This window comes from Dendrobates tinctorius, unplaced genomic scaffold, assembly GCF_039654945.1.
Source record: "Dendrobates tinctorius isolate UK_male_01 unplaced genomic scaffold, ASM3965494v1 ptg000139l, whole genome shotgun sequence".
Classification (NCBI taxonomy): Eukaryota; Metazoa; Chordata; class Amphibia; order Anura; family Dendrobatidae; genus Dendrobates; species Dendrobates tinctorius.
In genome coordinates, this window is record NW_027361807.1 from 2,794,911 (window position 1) to 2,813,655 (window position 18,745).

The 18,745-nt window shown below is 41.4% G+C and overlaps 1 protein-coding gene across 1 annotated transcript in view; it reads right to left on the bottom strand.

The window, feature by feature from the left end:
• SNCB (synuclein beta) overlaps positions 1–16,540 on the bottom strand; it is a 130,656-nt gene extending 114,116 nt beyond the window's left edge. The window contains exons 1-3 of the mRNA XM_073545078.1: positions 16,327–16,540; positions 16,173–16,225; positions 14,929–15,065 (exon numbers count right to left, since the gene is read on the bottom strand). Coding sequence (XP_073401179.1) covers positions 14,929–15,049 — 121 coding nt within the window. The 5' untranslated portion in view covers positions 15,050–15,065; positions 16,173–16,225; positions 16,327–16,540. The remainder of the gene's footprint in view (positions 1–14,928; positions 15,066–16,172; positions 16,226–16,326) is intronic.
• Positions 16,541–18,745: the final 2,205 nt, after the last annotated feature.

An 18,745-nucleotide genomic window follows, 5' to 3' on the forward strand; every position in this document is an offset into this window, starting at 1 on the left:
TTACTGTGGTTTTACCATAATAGGTGGAGAGTGGAGAGTGTTTGTCCAACTTTGGGTACAATATCTTTTTTTTTTACTTAAATGCATGTATTTGGGGCTAAAAATCATTTTTGCAAATGGGTTTCATGAAAAATATTGACCTTGTTTCCTATGTATTCATCTTTGGTATGGTCTGTGGTCATGAATTAGCTGAGAAGAGTTCAGAAAAAGACAAATAAAGAATTACAAGCAAGCCATGAGATTATGATAGAGAGCTTACTGACAGATTCTTAGTTAACCCATTCTGCAGCTAGAAAAAGATGCTGCATAATTGAAATGGTGAAAACATTTTAATGAACTCCATTGCAATGCTTTTCTTTAATCTCCTATTACATGCACTTAGGTAAAAAATAAAAAAAAATTGTCCCTCCCCAAAGGTGGATGACCCTTTTAGAGTAATGTATCATGCTCTATTACTTTCCTCACATCAACCAGCTACCACTACCACAAGTCTATATTGATCTAATTTCTATTTATCTATCTAGAAAGTACAAGCCCAAGTTAGATATGGGTGCACGTCTCAGGCAGCAAACCACTGGTCACAAGATATATTCCCAAAAATAGACAAACTGAGAAATGCTTGCCTGTTTTTGATTTATACTTTTATCTGTGCCTTTTTTAAAGTCTATTTTAAATGTGATCGCCCGTTTTAATTTCATCTTCATGATTGTGGGTGGGACTTAGGTTTTCAGTCCAAAAGTTCTATGGTAGTCCCTGGAGTGATTTATGTACGCCTGTCATTTTTAGCAAACTTTCGGACATTTTAATGGAACATGTGACTTTTTGCGTTAAAGTTGTAAAACAGGTTAAAGAACAAAATAAAACGGATTTTTGATTTTGCACAAAATTTATGAACCGTGCCTCAAGAATTTGGCACAAAAGATATCAACGAATATCACAAGACGAAAAAAAATAGAAAAGTGGCGTTATGAATACTCCAAGTGATCAATCAGGCACTCAATATTTTTCGAGCTGAAAATTGTCACATGCCACATATACGTAAATTCTAACAATTTCTGCTTTTTTTCTTTTGAAAATGTATTGTAGTGCTGTCTAATCTATCTATCTATCTATCTATCTATCTATCTATCTATCTATCTATCTATCTATCTAATATCTATCTTATTTATCCCGCATCTATCTATCCAGCTATCTATCTGATATCTATCTATCTATCTATCTAATATCTACCTATCTATCCCATATCTATCTATCTATCCCATATTTATCTATCTATCTATCTATCTATCTCTCTATCTATCTACAACCTATCATATCTATCTAATCTATCTCCTTTCTCTCATTCCTGCTTTTTACATCTTCTTCTTATGGTGTAGCTCCCCTCTCATTACAACATAGTCACAATAGATCAATGGATGAGTTCTGGATGTTCAGTTCATGTCTTTATTTTTACAGCTGTAGCATTTTGCATACTGTTCACCCTCTTTTTTTGTTGTTCTTGGTACCAAAATGTCTCCAATTTGGTCCAGATGTTTTTATGGTTGTCCACAAAACTACAAGAGTGGTTCCACCTATCCTTACTCTCTGTTTTGTTCTTGACTATGTGGAAGGTGATGTTTTTTTTTAAACTATGGTGCTGTATGGCAGCCATTGTTGCTGTGGTGCTGTGCCTGTGAGATGGTGTGACTTGGGGTCATGGGAGCTTTTCCTTACAGCATGAGTGCTGTGTGGTGCATGGGTCATTCCCTCTGCTGTTGGAATATCACTTCAGCACCGTCACGCTATGACGGTCTTCGGTAAGGAAGGAGGGCCTCAAACTGTCTCTGAAACTGGGACCCTAACTATTCTGTCCCAGGAGAACTCTTGAAGGTAGAGAGGTTTGAATCTCCAACCTTACTATGCTTCTGTTGAACCCTGATCTGTCGCACCAACATTCCATGAGGCATGGGACATAAATGTAAGGTAAACAAGACACAAAGAACAAAAAGGATAACAAAAAACCTCTATCTTACTAAAGCACTAACCAAAAATAGGGAGGAGGAAAGGGACAGGGAGGAATAAACTAAACAGGAACAGGGACCAGGAGATAAACACACACGTACTACAGCAAACCACAGAACGCTACTATAACTCTACTCCAACCACTTAGCTTTAACACACAGCACAGGAAGACAAATCTTTCACGAGCATGGACAAGAAGGTCTGACCAGTTTGTATAGGAAGAGGTAATGACCAGATCAGAATCAGCTGAAATAGAGCTGCATGTTTCTGATCAGACTAGAAAGTGTCATTAACCTCTTCAGCACCAGAAGAAACTAAATCCTTTTAATATGGGACAGAAATCACACACTGTCACACCTGCGTCGCCTGTCAGGTCGGGGCCGGCGTCACCTGTCTTGCCGGGCCCCGCTCTGCTGGCTCCTGCTCCCTGGGTCTCCCCATGGCTCCCCGCTCACCGCTCCAGCCAGCGCGCGGCACCCCCGGTCTTCCATCCTGCAGTTTCCTCCACTTCCTCTGCTCCTGTCACAGGCATGCGCCTTAGGCCACGGGCGCGTGCTCTTCCCCTCTCTTAACCCCTTCTGCACCTTCCCTGTGGAGCACTTGCCAATCAAGCTCCAGCACAGGGTATATCAGGCGGCTTCTCCCTCATGGAGGCGCCTGATTATCGTGTGCCTTCCGTATGGTACTCTGGCCTCGTCCAGTCGCTCCTGACTCCAGTCGCTCCTGACTCCAGTCGCTCCTGACCCCTGTTGCTCCTGACTCCGGTCACTCCTGACTCCGGTCACTCCTGACTCCGGTCACTCCTGACTCCAATCCACTCCTGACTCCAGTCGCTCCTGACTCTCTGCCTTGTCTGTCTCACCCGCACCTGAGCCGCCCCTCTTGGTATCAGCTGTCACGGTATTCAACTCCTTCGGGCCTGCTCCTAACGGTCCCTGTATAGGGGTTGGCACCACCTGGCCAGCTCGCCCCAGGGATCCCGGTACCGTGACCCAGAGGATCCACTCTTGCTACTCATAACACACCATCTCTAAAGATCTGCGATTCATTACCCGACCTGACTGTCTAACTTCAGGTCTTCCAGGGGGATGTGATACCCTCGTGACAAGCGCTGGTAGCTACACGGTACTGCACCTTTAGGGTCAGGAACCCATTAAGAGGTTCATTGTGATGTGTCAGTGGACTTCATACAGTCTGATCATAATGTTAACTAAGAACTTTGTATTCAGTTTTGTACATTTTTGCTTAGCCGCTATAGATTAATGTGTAGGTTTTAGATGTGCAAATGGTGTCTTTTTTTTTTTTTTTACAGTAATAGCTTATCAACCCAAATTATCAGCCTCTTCACTGGTAAGTGACTGCCCAGCATGTGCATGGATAGGGTAGGTTCAGCTGTCCGTCCTCTTCTGAAGATGGACCTATACTACACTACAGCTACAGTAGCAGCAGCAGGTGGCCTTTGCAGGTGCGCAAGCTGCACATTATTTTTAACTAATGTATATGACAAATAGACTTCTTTTCACATGCCCTATTGAGTTTTGAATAATACTTCATCAGCCAACTCCATAATACAGTAATAAAACACTATAATATGCTCCTAAGCTCCCTCTAGTGGTGGCTTCAAGCAGAGAGATTAATGTCATCTACAACAAAAGAAGCAGCGTGTTTGATACGAATATGAGTGAACATTCACTTCAGTATAAGAATGGACATTTTGGGGGTTAAGATTAAAGAACAAACTTTTTTACGTTATGTTATTAATGATGTCATTGTATTAATAACTGCCTTACAGGTACTGACAGGCTTTATTTATTTACAGAATGACATCACTAACTTAATTAGAGTACAATGTATTGTTATGAACACATGGCAATTGCCATTACTGTGTTGTGAGCTTGAATCTATTTTTGTAACTCAGCTCCTTCATAATCACACCTTGGCAGGAAAACAATATGTTTTGATTGTTCATCCAATTCACTTGATATGTGGATTTATGTTATATCGGGCTATAAAGGGGAACACAGTCCCTCCCAATGAATCTGAATCACCAAATTCCACTAGAACTTGGCACTAACTGGACACTGGGGGTTTTCTTATTCCATTTACCTCATCTGGGAGGCAATGTGCAGATCGGTTCATATTCACAATCTAGTTATAACTTCTTAAAATCTAGATGGATTATCATTTTCGTGACTGAATCAAGTATGGTATATCAAAAAATTGAGATATGTAGTAAATGAAGTGACATTAGCATTACCAGCATTTTAGAAATGTACCATGTGTCTGACTTTTTCTGGACATGACTGTGTCCCTAGAGCCTCATGAGACCAAATACCCCTCTGCCATAAAGGAAAGACACCAATATTATCATTTGCAGAGAGACTGAGGAAGGGGCTGTTACAAGATTTGTCATGAAATCTAAGTGCTTTAAGTTAAGGCTTGGTAGAAGATCCGATAATTGGGAATGAGCATTTGTTGTGTGGCAATTAACAGCATATGCAGTCAATCACTCAGGGCCAGGAGGAGGGGTAGGCAGGGTAGGCACCCACCTAGGGCGCTTCCTTCTGCCTCCCCGAGAGGGGCGCACTTTGGAGAGAAAAAAAGTGTCATGGTCATGGCTGAATGTCTGCGGCCGCCCAGCTTCTTTCTCCGGCCACAGACATTCAGCACAGTGACGATGCACTTGACACCGTTCACCCCACTCTCTGCCTGTGCCCCGGCTGTCGCTAACTCCCTGCACTCAATTGTATTTGTGTCTGTCAGATGCAAGTACAATTGATATCAGTGCCATGCCACCTGGGACAGGAGCAGAGGAGCTGTAATCAGCTCCCTGTTCTGCTGGGCTATCCAGCAGAACTTAGGCCACTTCAGGCCTGCGCGTTTTTGGAGACAGTGCACACAGGGGATTTTGGATGGCGCAATATGATGATCGCGTCATCCAGCGTCCAATGCTGTACAGGAAGACAGAGGAGACGGCGGCCGTGGTGTACAGGGAGCTGGGATTAGGTGAGTAAAAGCCTTTTTTACTATTTTGCCAATGAATGGGAGACATATGAAGGGCTGGCTATGGGGGACATAAGAGCGGGATGGATGTGGAGGACATAAGGGGCTGGATGTGGAGGACATAAAGGACTGGCTTTGAGGGATATAAGAGGGGCTGCCTATGAGGGACAATAGAGGGGCTAGTTATGGGAGACATAAAAGGGGCTGACTATGGGAGACATATTTGGAGCTGGCTATGAGGGACAGAAAAAGGGACTGGCTGTGGGGGACCTATGAGGGGCTGGCTGTGATGAAACATAAGATGGACTGACTGTGGGGGACATATGTCAGGCTGGCTGAGGGGGACATACGTGGGGATGACTGTGAGAGCTATCATAAGAGGGGTAGTGAAGGATGCCATATTATATCAGAGACTGTGGGTAACATTATAAAAGGAGCTAAGGAGGACATTATACCTGGGCTGTGGGGTCACCATACTGTACAGGGTTCTGTGGGGGCATCATACTGTACATTGGGGGACTGTGGTGAACATCATAGTGTACATTGGGGAAATTTTATGGATATCATACTGTAGTCACAATCATACTGTTTAGGGGAACAGTGTGAGGGGAATACAGTTTGAAGAGAACAACGTGGTGAGCAGAATGAGAACATAGTGTGAAAAGGGGCACAGAATGGATATGGAGAGGGGACAGCATGAAAAGGGGGTCACAGTATGGAAAGAGGTTAGAAGAGTAGAGGGACAGTGTGGAGATATAGAGAGTGTAAGGGAGAACTAGAGAGAGGACAGCCATGGTATAAGCTGTGGTTCATAATGGCGGACGGTTTTGGTGGTTATAGCTGATAATGGCAGGCACTGTGGTTGTGCATAAGGGTGGACAGTGTTAAGGCCATATACTACAGGAAGCTTATTTAGGGAATAGTATGGACAGATATTTTTATGCAGGGGGCACTTATTTGCAAAAGGCACCATGTCAGGATGTGCTGCGGAAGACTAGAGAAGAGGGAAGTCTGCAGAGATGAGCTGTGAATATGAAAAGTCATCATGGCGTCTGGACAAGATGGAGATGAAAAGAAAGAGGAGACTCGGTCAGAGAAGAGATCACCCATAAGGTATCTGGATGTAAATGTTTATTTGTTGATATTGACTATGTCTCTTCAGTACTGTGATCCCTGTATGGTCTGCAGTCTAATAATGACAGATAACAATGGTAAAGAGATACTGGGAGTTGTTAAGGACATACCGAGAGTTGTAGGTTCATAAGATACAAACATATATGGGCCTGACCTAGAAGGATTCAGCTAATCAGTTTTTAATCACGTGATGTCATAGACCTAATGGAAAAGAGAATAATTGGCTGGGTAGAAAGGCGAAATGAGCAATTGTAAGTACACAGTGCTATATAATATGATTACTGCAGTATATTAAGAGAATAAAAACTTTGATGGGAGGAGTGATTCTTTAAAAAACAATCGTACATATCCAAATCCCTTTTTCTATAATGGGGTCTGTTAGTTTCCAGTAGGGCATCTACCAAATGATGACACTTTTATTGAAACCAAATGGCCCCACTCTCTGTTGAGCCTCACCCCTAAAGTACATCACTTTTTTGTACTTTTGATGGTATTTTTGGAAAAAAGGGAGAGGTACGTTAGGGCTTCTTTTATCTTAGTCTCTGACTGGAAACCTGCTTTCGATAATGATGATTTTCTATACATATTCCATATATTAATGGTCTGTCTGTGCACAAGTAATTCAAGCTTACCTGTCTAAACATACCAATAAAGTACCGTCATTCGGCTTGTATATCGGCAATCGCTGGTCGTATAATGGACGTAATTGGAAAGCGTAAATAGACCTTTATTGTATGGTTCAGAGTATGCTTGTTATGTATGGATCCAAAGATTTAAAGGCACATTTAGATGAGCCAAAAATTGGGAATGAGCATATCTTCTGGTCAGTCTAAACGGGCCACTAACGACCACCGATTGGCATGTAGATAGTTGATCTTCAGTTATTTAACTGCTATGGTTGGCTCACATAAATTGGTTGGTAGAATTAAGTACTGTTTTCTCAATAATTCTGCATGTATCAAATGATGGAAGGAGAGAGAGAAAACAAACGATTAAAAGGTCCCATATGAAGTAAAAACATTATCATCTTGATTAAATAATAATTAAATAATTTTGACACATTAATATATCTATGCAATTTGTCTTAACATGCTTACGGTAATTTTTTCATGAGTTTTCTTTGTTAATGTATGTATCAAATGGTGTGTTATGGTACTCTTCACCACAACAGCATTGCTTCTAGGAAAGCATATGTATTATATGTCTGCCACTCACACATAGCCTACTAATCGAGCTCCCTAGTTCCCGGATCCTCACATTCCTCATCCAAAAATCCGCAAAAACACTAATGCGTGCCTTCATCATGTCCCGCCTCAACTACTGGAGCCTTCTGCTTTGTGGCCTCATCTATAACACTCTCGCACCTCTCCAATCTATCCTAAACTCTGCTGCCCAACTAATCCACCTATCCCCCTGTTATTCCCTGTACTCTCTTCTCTGTCAATCCCTTCACTGGCTCCCCATTGCCAGAGACTCCAGTTCAAAACCCTAACCATGGCGTACAAATCTATCCACAACCCGTCTCCTCTATACATCTATTCTAGCCTTTACACAAACTCCGATCCTCACAAGATCTCTTCTCGACTCCCCTCTTATCTCCTCTTCCCACAAACGCATACAAGATTTCTCCTGGGCATCCCCCCTACTCTGGAACTCTCTACCCCAACATATCAGACTCTCATATAGAGTGGTATCCTTCAAACCTGAAGACCTACCTCTTCTGACAAGCCTACGATCTGAAGTAACCCTCGTTCCACCATACCACTGCACAACCAGCTCTACCCTTGCCTACTGTATCCTCACCCTTGCCTCAGAGGTCTGTGAGCCCTTGTGGGCAGGGTCCTCTCTCCTTCTGTGCCAGTAGGTGACTCGCTTTGCTCACGATTATTTTACTTGTATGTAAAGCACCATGGAATAAATGGTGCTATAATAATAAATAATAATAGTATTACGCACTAATAAATACCTTGTGTACAAGTTCAAACAAACTCAGAAATAACAAGGCATAAAATTATTTTTCCCTTTTTGATCCAGCTCTAATAACTACATGTTCATTTTACAGGAAACCTTTATAGCTCATACATAGAGTCGGTTTTGTACTCTGATATCATGCCAGTTACGAGGTCTGCTTTTGCAGTATAGTTCTCATTCTTTGGGCAATAAAGGTCAACCCTATGCACATGGCTAGATCTTGGTAGGTAATTGTGATGTTTTAATGCAATATATACTCTTCTTTCCTAATTCCTTCACATTGAATTTAGATGATGATTTCCCTTTTAGGAATTCAGATTTTTTTCTTGACCGCTAAGGAACTGCCTAAAAAGCATAGGTTAAGAATAGGAGTGATGTTTGGATCTAGAGTGGAGAGTTAGAGATAGTATAGATATGATCTTTCTAGGGTGACCACCTAATAACTGTAATATAGCCATTGAATTTTATGGATAAAGATGGGTAATGTCACTGTGAATGTTGAAAGATGGATTCAATGTAGCTATATCTACTGTGTAAATAGAATCTACTCTTAAGGCCCTTTTACATTTAGCGATGCACCAGCGATCCGACCAGCGATCCCACCCGGTCAGGATCGCTGGTGCATCGCTAAATGATCGCTAGTGAGCTTTCATACAGAAAGACCTCACAGCGATGCAGCAGCGACGCAGCGCACGATACTTACCATTCACACACAGCGATCCTGCGTCCTCCCGCCCGCCTCCACGCGTCGCTGGACGTCACAGCAGGAAGTCTCAGCAGGAAGCGCCCGACGAGAAATGGAGCCGGACATTCTCGCGCGATCAGCGATGGACAGCGGGGGAGCCGGTCGTTGGTAAGTATCACACATAGCGATATCGCTAGCAATATCGCTATAACGTCACAAAACCGGTGACGTTTTAGCGATATTGCTAGCGATATCGCTTAGTGTAAAACCCCCTTTAGCCTTTAAACCTCTGACAATTTTTTTCCACAATGTGTAAATAGGTTTTAATGAAAAAAATCTAATAATAATAAATAATAATATTAATAATGCTATTTACAAAGCAATTTATTGTGCCATGTTTTCAGATTTTTTGCTCAGAATCGAAATATGAAAATGCTAGAAAAAAATTAACCTCAACATTTTAAAGTATATCTCTATTATATTTATGATTAGAATTTTTCACCTTTTTTTAGCTTGAATTCCGATGATTCACTTGAAATATTACGGTTAGGCAGCACATGGTATGGACGGTGGGGGGGGGCATTGTGCTTGTGTCCTATAGATCAGACCCTCATTAATCATGTTATGGCATATCTGAATGAAATTTCTATTATTACAAGATAATCTACTTTGCCAAACTGTAAAACGATGCTTGCCTAAAACCTGGGCACAAAGATCCAATATTATTATGAGTAAGCAAAAGTAGTTATTTAGAAAGATTTCTGGACTGATCTCATTTATACATAAGCCAATATGTCCTCCTGAGGGAACAAAACACTTTCACAGATTTGCAAAGCAAGAGGAGATAATGATATTATTGATATTGTTACAACCTTATTACTGCAGGGCAATGAGCAGTCTTCCACAAATTTTCTCAATTTTCTGTAGTAGTAATAAGTGGAGGTGCTATTTTTTGGCTGACAAATTCAGTGTAGTGGAAGGGGGTTCTTATTTTTTTTAATTTCAAAATGGTTTTTATTGAAATTTTCTTAATTCAAATGAACATTAGACTGTAAATCATATTCCCTCATAGGGGAATATTAACTTGTCATGACATATATATAATCTAAGGGGGAAAGACAAGACAATTATAACAGTAGGGAAATACAATAGGGAAAAGAAGCATTGAATCCACGGTGTGTACGAAAACATCATTGGTATCCTTTTGATAGCCCAGTGTCACTGATTATTCCAGTCCCATCTCTTCTATATTATTGTCCCAGAGCAAATACACAGCAGTTATGTACTGCATTTCCAGGTCCTAATCTCAACTCCCCATCCCCATAGTTCGGAGGTATTATGGTGATATGCGCAGGATCTGGTCTAATTGCATATTTGATTCCACCTCCATCCATGGCCCCCAAATCTTAAAGAACTGATCCCACTTGTCGTTTCTGGTTGCTTCAATGCGTTCATATAGTATAATATTATTCATCCTTTCTTTAACGAGCAACTCTGACAATGTTGGGGATTTCCATTTTGCTGCTATATGCATTTTTGTAGCCATGAAAAGATAATTTACCAGTCTATAGAGGCCTCTAGGGAGGGATGGGTGTTCGCAACAAGGAGGAAAACCGAGGGATCTAGAGGGATATTCCTGCCTGTTAATTGATCCACGATGAGTCCTACTCTGCATCAAAGGTCTGAGACCCCCGGACATGTCCACCAGATGTGTTTCATTTCCCCCAGTTGTCCTCTGTAACACATAGCTGATATATTTTGGTATATACTATGAAGTTTGGTTGGGACCAGGTAGATTCTGTGGAGAACCTTCAATGAAGTTTCCTCCAGGGATGACTGGTGGCTTCCCCTGGACAACGTGTCGCAGCAGAACCTCCAATCCTTTAGTGGTAAATCAAATCCCATTCTTATTTTTTTTAAATTGCATTTTGTATAAATTGCAATTTCCTTAGCATGTCTAAAATTATAACTGTTAGGATGCACATACACTGACCGATAGTGGACGCTAAATGACCACCCATGAGCTACATAGAAAGAGAGCGGCAATTGATTAATTACTTGCTTGGATCAGCTGACTACACTTCCCATGTGCACAGCACAATCATTTTGCACGAATAGACTGTCATTGTTCTCAGCAGCACATTTTCTGTTTACACAGGATGATGCGCTGCTGAGAACAAAGGTAATTTTTAAACAATCTTAAAAATATTACATCCGACGAACAAGCATTTTGCTTGTTTATTGCATGATTGGCAACATGTTTACAATGGCTGATTATCAGAAACAGAGAATTACTAGGGACTCTATTTCCTGATGATCAGCCAGTATAAACATTTGTTTCCAGTAACATTCCCAATTTCAAGATCTTTCAGCTCTAAAATGTCATCAGTTGACGCGTCACAGTTTTTGTTCAATCAGATGTCTGCTATTTATGGTGGCTAAACAGTACATTATGCTATGCAATTCTGGCCTCTGAGAAAACAGGAACTTCCCAAGGGTAAATTTGGTAGGATCATTAGTGATTTTAGTTTCCATTAGTTTAAAAAAAAAAAAAATCCAAGATCTATCTATGTTGGACTGAGGAATTTAGGTGTTGTCCTACAGGTGGGTGCAGAGGTTGCAGTTGCTTTTTATCCCTGGAGCTTGAGAAGCTCAAAAGGTCCAAGTACACCATATAAGAAGCTTCGTAATATTAATTAAAGTGGTGTCCCCTTTCAAATATTTATCGCCCCCGGCCGCTTTTATGCTTTATACTCACATTCCCCGGGTCCCACAGTGAGTCTCCACCGCTGCTCCCAGAGTCTTCTGGCATTGACTGTGGTGCTGAGATCTCTTTGCGGAAACCAATCAATGAGTTCAGCGGCTCTGCCGGTGTAGACAGAATGACCCTTCCAAAGTCGCTGCTTTCACTGATTGTATGTTGATGTGATGACATGACATCAGTACCACAGCCAATGACAGACACCGGAACAGAGGCGGAGATTGATTGATGGACCCAGGGAAGGTGAGTACAGCATGGATTGTTGTTTCTCAAAAACTGCATTAGGGTATATGCAGATGATCCGGAAGTGGCAGCGATTTGGACGTAGCGTATGTTCGCTGCTTCCAAAGTGTTTTTGTCTATTGATTGCAGGTGAATCCGCATGTGTTAACTGAACTGCGTGGATTCACTGCATCCAATACATTCTGGAGAGACACGCCGCATGTCCATCTCCGCGGGTGAGCCACAGGTCAGCTGCGTCCAAAACGCTGCTACTCCGGATCATGGGCAAATAGCCTTATGGGCTAAACATTATCTGAAAGGGGACAATATCTTTAAGTTGGGGGCCCTGTTATTGGTTTTGTATTCATGCTCAGGTTTTTAAACTTAGGCTTGGGCTCTCTTTCTATATAAAACATGTCATACATTTTTAATCATTTTTTTTAAATGAGGCTGCTAGAGTGCATTATTAATAAATTGTAATCAATTATTTGTAAATTAGCCTATAAAAATTATCTCCGGTGACAAGGATGAATTCCAATTTAGTTTAAAATGGAATCGTCTTTTGCCGGAACGTGGGTAGGTGTCAGAATAATACAGAATATAATAAGGGTACTGTTGACTGTAATGTCCACATTGGGGGATACACAGAAATGCCAAGGTGACCTCACATTTATAGAGGTAACTCACTAACACAACTAACTCACTCCTCTAAAACAATCATTGAGCCCCACTCACGTCTGAGAGAAAATGTTGCCTGTCTGTATAACGAATGACTCATGAAACAGACCTTGATAGCGGCAATTTAATTTGGTTCAGCATTTTATCCAAGAGGCCCATAGGGACACAGACTCAGCTATACACAAAGAGCTACCAAGATTAACTCTAATTAACCCATGTTTAGCCAGAAAGAACAGCTGAGGATGTCAAGAAATCATTACATATGCATGCAGAAGTGTCACTCAGGGACATGCACGGATGGAGCTTATTAAGGTAAGAAACATCTTGCCGATAACCTCATCAATCATTATAGGCTTCTTGGGCCTTTTCCTGTGGTTTGATATGGAGACTATTTATATGCTATCCTTGTAATGAGTTCATTCCTGAGATAGCTACACTCTCAAGTATACAGTATCTTGCACCTCCCTTGTCATGTAGGTGTAAATGTATACTGTGAAAATTCACTTGTCTATGCGCAGGTTCTTGCATAACCTTATTATATAAGCTTGGGAGTAGGAAAGAGCAGGCCAGTGGAAGTTTGGATTGCTGTATCCAAACTTTAGTCTAAACGAACCTGAACCCGAATCCTATTGAAAACAATGGAGATCCAGACTTTAGATCTAGGAAAAAAAATGTCTCTTTCATCCCCAGACTTCCCCCAGAACACCAAACAGTCCGAGTTCAGAGCTTAGCTCCGCACACTAACTGTCCAGTAGGAACCCTGAACTTTTAAGTCAGGGTTTGTTCATGTCTACTGGGGGAATTTTCAATAAAGGATAGTATAGAAAAAAAAAAGTTCATGTCAAAAAATATTTCCAGCTGCTGATGAAATTTTAGATTTTATTCCATGATAACATAAAAAATGTGGATACCAGCCAGACGTGCAAAGCAGCGCGTTTCGAACATGTGTAACCGTTCTTTGTGAAAATGACTGATTTCAATTAGTTATATAGTAACCTAATATACAATAATTGTAAATTACAGTTATGTTACAAAACACGTGTGTTATGTGTGTGTATACACACGTATATACATATATAGTTGCGTATGTGTAAAACAACAAAATGATGTGTTGGTTGAAGTTCATTCAGTTGTTACAGGGCTACCATGTTTTAAATAAAATGTGTTATCAGAAAATACCCCGTTGTAAATCAAATTTCTATGTTACACATTTTTCTAATGATTTTGATATTTTTGTTGATTTATTATTTTCCTTTTCACTGGCCATATTTTGGGAAAAAAATCCTGAAATCTTGCAATGTTCACTCTGGTCACTGAGACGTATAATATACTGACACTTCCCGTTCTCTAGTGATCACTTTTCAGCAGCCACCTATTAATCATCACAGGCAGACTGACAATGAAAGGTTACACCTATATATAGATAGGATGCACAGGATTCACCAGTCACAATAACTAATGGTCACAGCTTGCCTCCTCTTCCACCCCGCATAGGTCAAAAGGCAATGAACCATCTCCAAACTGATTCTGTCTTTGGTCAATAAAGTGGCTTTAATGCATATTTCTAGCAGCTGTGAACAGGCTCAAACAAGATGGCTACCCCATAATCAAATACAGAAAATAGAACAGAAAATCTACAATTAGAAGATTAAAAAAACAGATTAAAATACGGTATTCGTCAGTACCTGGCCTAATTAATAAAAGAAATATCAAAATATTCATTGATCTTGAGGTTTCAGCACTGGACAGCTCCTTGTTATTCAGTGTAACCAGGAGCATCCGATTTTCCCAAGAGGAGCATTACATGTCTTAAAAGCCTCCTTACACTGGCATGCCAGGAAGGCCACTCTCCACAAGGAGAAACATTACCCCATAGATTCCAGTCAGAAGACTCTAACACAGCTAAATCAGATCTCATGCTTTGCACTGACGAGGGGCAACACCCACAAACACCGTGTCTGCAAACTGAGACTCTGATTTGGCTTTTATCCTAAGTCACATTTCAAAGCTCGTTAAAGGGGTCGATAGTGACTTGTTGCATTGCTGCTTCCAACAGGTGACGCTATAGAGTTCAAATCCTCTTCCTCTCTGAAGAGGCAATATGTAAATGAGCACCCTAAAAAAAAACTTTCATATAAACTTTGGAGACTTGTTGCCTCTTACTGTTGTTGATATTTTCTTTTTGTTTGTTCTCTTTTTGTAGCAAGTAGCTTTTAAGCTTTTCTAAATATTCCGTTTAGCCAGCTACCAATCACTTAAATATTGAGCAAGAAATGAAGAAGTTTGTTCAATACAGTCAATTCTAAATTCTCAACTCACCTTAGACCGTAATTAATACGATGTTTTGTTTTTTTTTTTTACTACAGACTACATCTGCCAAGGATTACGCAAAGGAGTAAAGCCATTAGATAAATCGTTAAAGACAGCAGGCACTTGTGGAGCACCGGTCAGTGATAAGACTTGAGATACTTACCCACATATAAGACACCTTCCTTGGTCTTCTCTGCAGCTTCTGCTACCCCTTGCTTGGTTTTCTCAGCTGCGGCCACCACCCCTTCTTTTGCTTTGGAAAAGCCTTTCATAAGCACATCCATTTTGATCTGTTGCAGTCTGCAGAGAGGAGGGAGATGAGGCAGCAGCTTAGTAGTGTAAGCACAGGAAGCAGAATGATAGCAGAAGCCCCTGCAGCTCACTCTGACCTGCTTTTCCAATAGGAAGCTACCCCTACTCGCATCAGATTAGTACATTCCTCGTTCTTCTGATAGAATGGGTGGGGGGGACAATGAGTCTGGTGAATGTATGTTATACAGCTCACCCTAGATATGACCCAATATATATATTATATATCTTTGTGATCATCATAGGGAAAACACTAAATAAAATAAGCATCCCAATACATAAGGTGATCTGATACTCCTTTTGACACCAGCTATGAAAGTAATAGCTTGGACATATTGGGTGTAAGTATTCCTGTTGCTCGTTGTATGTTGGGGTAATCTACTTATTTGTATTCAATGAAACACAAACACACTAATATGTGCCCATACATAATGATGCTGATACTATGTAGACGTGCAAGATGTGTGTGTGTGCGAAGCATATTGTTACAATGCATGAACAGGTGTATTCTTTAGCCATTATCCAATCACCGTAATTGTGCCATATTGGCCTCATGTCCTTGAAACCTGGGTTTTTTTTTCCTCTGCAAAATAAAGGAGGAAGGGTACAAGGGGGAGGTGCGGAAATCCCAGCATTACCCTGTATACATGCATCGCAGTTTTCATGAGCAAAATATGGAAATATACCCCCCCCCCAAAAAAAAAAAAAGAGATCACTGAAAATACTAGGATGGAAAATATGAACACAACAGTTTGGCCATCTTATGATTATACAAGAGACAGTAGATGATGACCAGAAATCGCCCTGATGACACCTTAGTTCCACCTTCCAGAAGCATCCGGAAATTTCATCTGTTACCCTGACTTCCACGTAATGGGCGGTTATAGTATATTGTGTGTTTCCCACACCATCAGGGGACATTAGTAGACATGGAATTGTCTCCCCAGGCATGATGCAGACGAGAACAGCCAATGCTTTTTCTCCTGTGCCAGATGCAACAACCCCCACTCTCTCGTGTCCTAGGGACCCTGCAAACAGGTTAGGTTGGACAACCATGCAATCAACTAGGAGAAGAAAATGAGACATGCAAGCGCTCACCTTCTCAGTCCCAATCTTTTTCCAGGTCTCGTTGCTTCTCTGGAAGAGGCTGCCTGTAAGTGTGAAAAAAAGGCAGGAAAATGTCAGACAGATGGAGCAGATGTGATGAAGCTCCTTTTAAATGCAGCTCTGCCAGCCCCTCTCCCTCTCTTACTTGGGGTTCAGGGGTAAATTGGTTTTAGTCCTCTCTCTATGTGATGATGAAGCAGAGGAGGGTTCAGATGTAGAGATCTCAGGGGGTCCCTCAGCAGGCAGTGTCAGTGCTACAGAGCCATGGGATGCTACTCAGTCAGCTCTACCCCCGCCTCTGTCTCCTAGATGAAGCTATGCTTGAAAGTGCTTAATGCTTGTGTGCTGTCTACCCCCTTGTGGTAGGAGATCCTATGAGCAACCAGGAACAGCTATCACAAGCAGGAGCCCACAGTCAATAGCTGCCCCCTCCCTGCTGCTAAAAGACAGGAGAACCTAGCCTTTCATTACCAGCCCCCAACATACTCATAAATTACATATGCAAAATACAAAACCCTCCCTCAGCTCTCATCTCATCTGACCCTTTCTCCTTCATGGAAGGTTGCTCTATAACTTCCCACCAGACATGATGAGGTCAGATACACGTCAGTTACAATACTATCATGAACCCATAGCTAGGTCACAGCGGAGCCATTCTTCAATTCTTTCATTCCATGGGCCAATAGGTTTCTGCAGTCTATATTATGATTCCCCCAATAATATGAAATATTACATTAATATGAAGATTGTAAGCTTGCGAGCAGGGCCCTCACTCCTTTATCTGAGTTATGTGTTATTCTCTAATGTCTTTATTGTCTGTACAAATAGGTTGGTGCTATAAGAAATAAAATTATTATTATTATGCCTTCTGGTCATAATTGCCTGCTTCAGGTACCTAAACAAGTATAAATGTAGACGTACGTGTATATGTTGTGAAAGGGAGCTGTATTTATACCAGGTCTCTCCTTCCCATTCTATCTGCCCACCAATTATGACATTCTTTCAAACAATATTATTTGTTACATTTTCTTGTCTCCCTGTTCAGTGCTGCCAGATACAGTATGTTATCAATATTTTCTTTATTCATTATTATCATTAACAAATTATTAAACAAATACAAGAAACACACTGAAATAATCTGAAATAATAATACATTAGCACTAGTGTTGAGCGATACCACCCGATATTGAAAAATATCGGATCGGCCGATAGGAAAAAAGTATCGTGTATCGCCGATTCCGATCCCGGAAGTCCCATTCAAGTCAATGGGACAGAAATATCGGAATTAAAAAAAACCCTTTCTTGCCTTGTACATCCTGTTCGGGAGGGGGGAAGAGTGTGGGCGGTGCGTGGGTGGACACTGTGCGTGTCTGTGTGTGCGGGCAGGCTCTGTGTGGGCCTCTCGGGGGTCTGTGCCGACTGTCTGGGGCCTGTGCCGGCTACTGGTGGTCTGGACGGGCCTCTCGGGGGTCTGTGCCGACTGTCGGGGGCCTGTGCCGGCTGCCGGTGGTCTGTACGGGCCTCTCGGGGGCTGTGCCGGCTGTCGGTGGTCTGTACGGCCTCTCGGGGGCCTGTGCCGGCTGTCGGTTGTCTGTGCCGGCTGCCGGGGGCCTATGCCGGGTTCCGGAGGTCTGTACGGGCCTCTCGGGGGCCTGTGCCGGCTGTCGGTGGTCTGTGCCGGCTGCCGAGGGCCTATGCCGGCTGTCGGTGGTCTGTGCGGGCCTGCCGGGGGTCTTGTGTGTGTGCAAGCATCGTCCGATGGGACTACAAGTCCCATCGGGCGATGCCTGCTACAATGACAGTGATTGACACATTAGCCAATGATGGGACAGTAGTAGTCCCATCATCCGGCTAATGTGTTGAATGTAAAAAAAAAAAAACAACATACTACATACATGCTACATATATGCTACATTCATACAACATACATACATACTACATACATACTTCATATATACTACATTCATTCAGCATACATACATACTACATACATGCTACATTCATACAACATACATACTACATACATGCTACATATATACTACATTCATACAGCATACATACATACTACATACTACATACATGCTACATATATACTACATTCATGCAACATACATACATACTACATACACACTACATATATACTACATACATGCTACATATATACTACTTTCATACAGCATACATACTACATACATGCTACATATATACTACATTCATACAACATACATACATACTACATACTACATACAGTACATGCTACATATATACTACATTCATACAACATACATACATACTACATATATACTACATTCATGCAACATACATACATACTACATACATACTACATATATACTACATTCATACAGCATACATACATACTACATATATACTACATTCATACAGCATACATACATACTACATACATACTACATATATACTACATTCATACAGCATACATACATACTACATACATGCTACATTCATACAACATACATACATACTACATATATACTACATTCATACAACATACATACTACATACATGCTACATATATACTACATTCA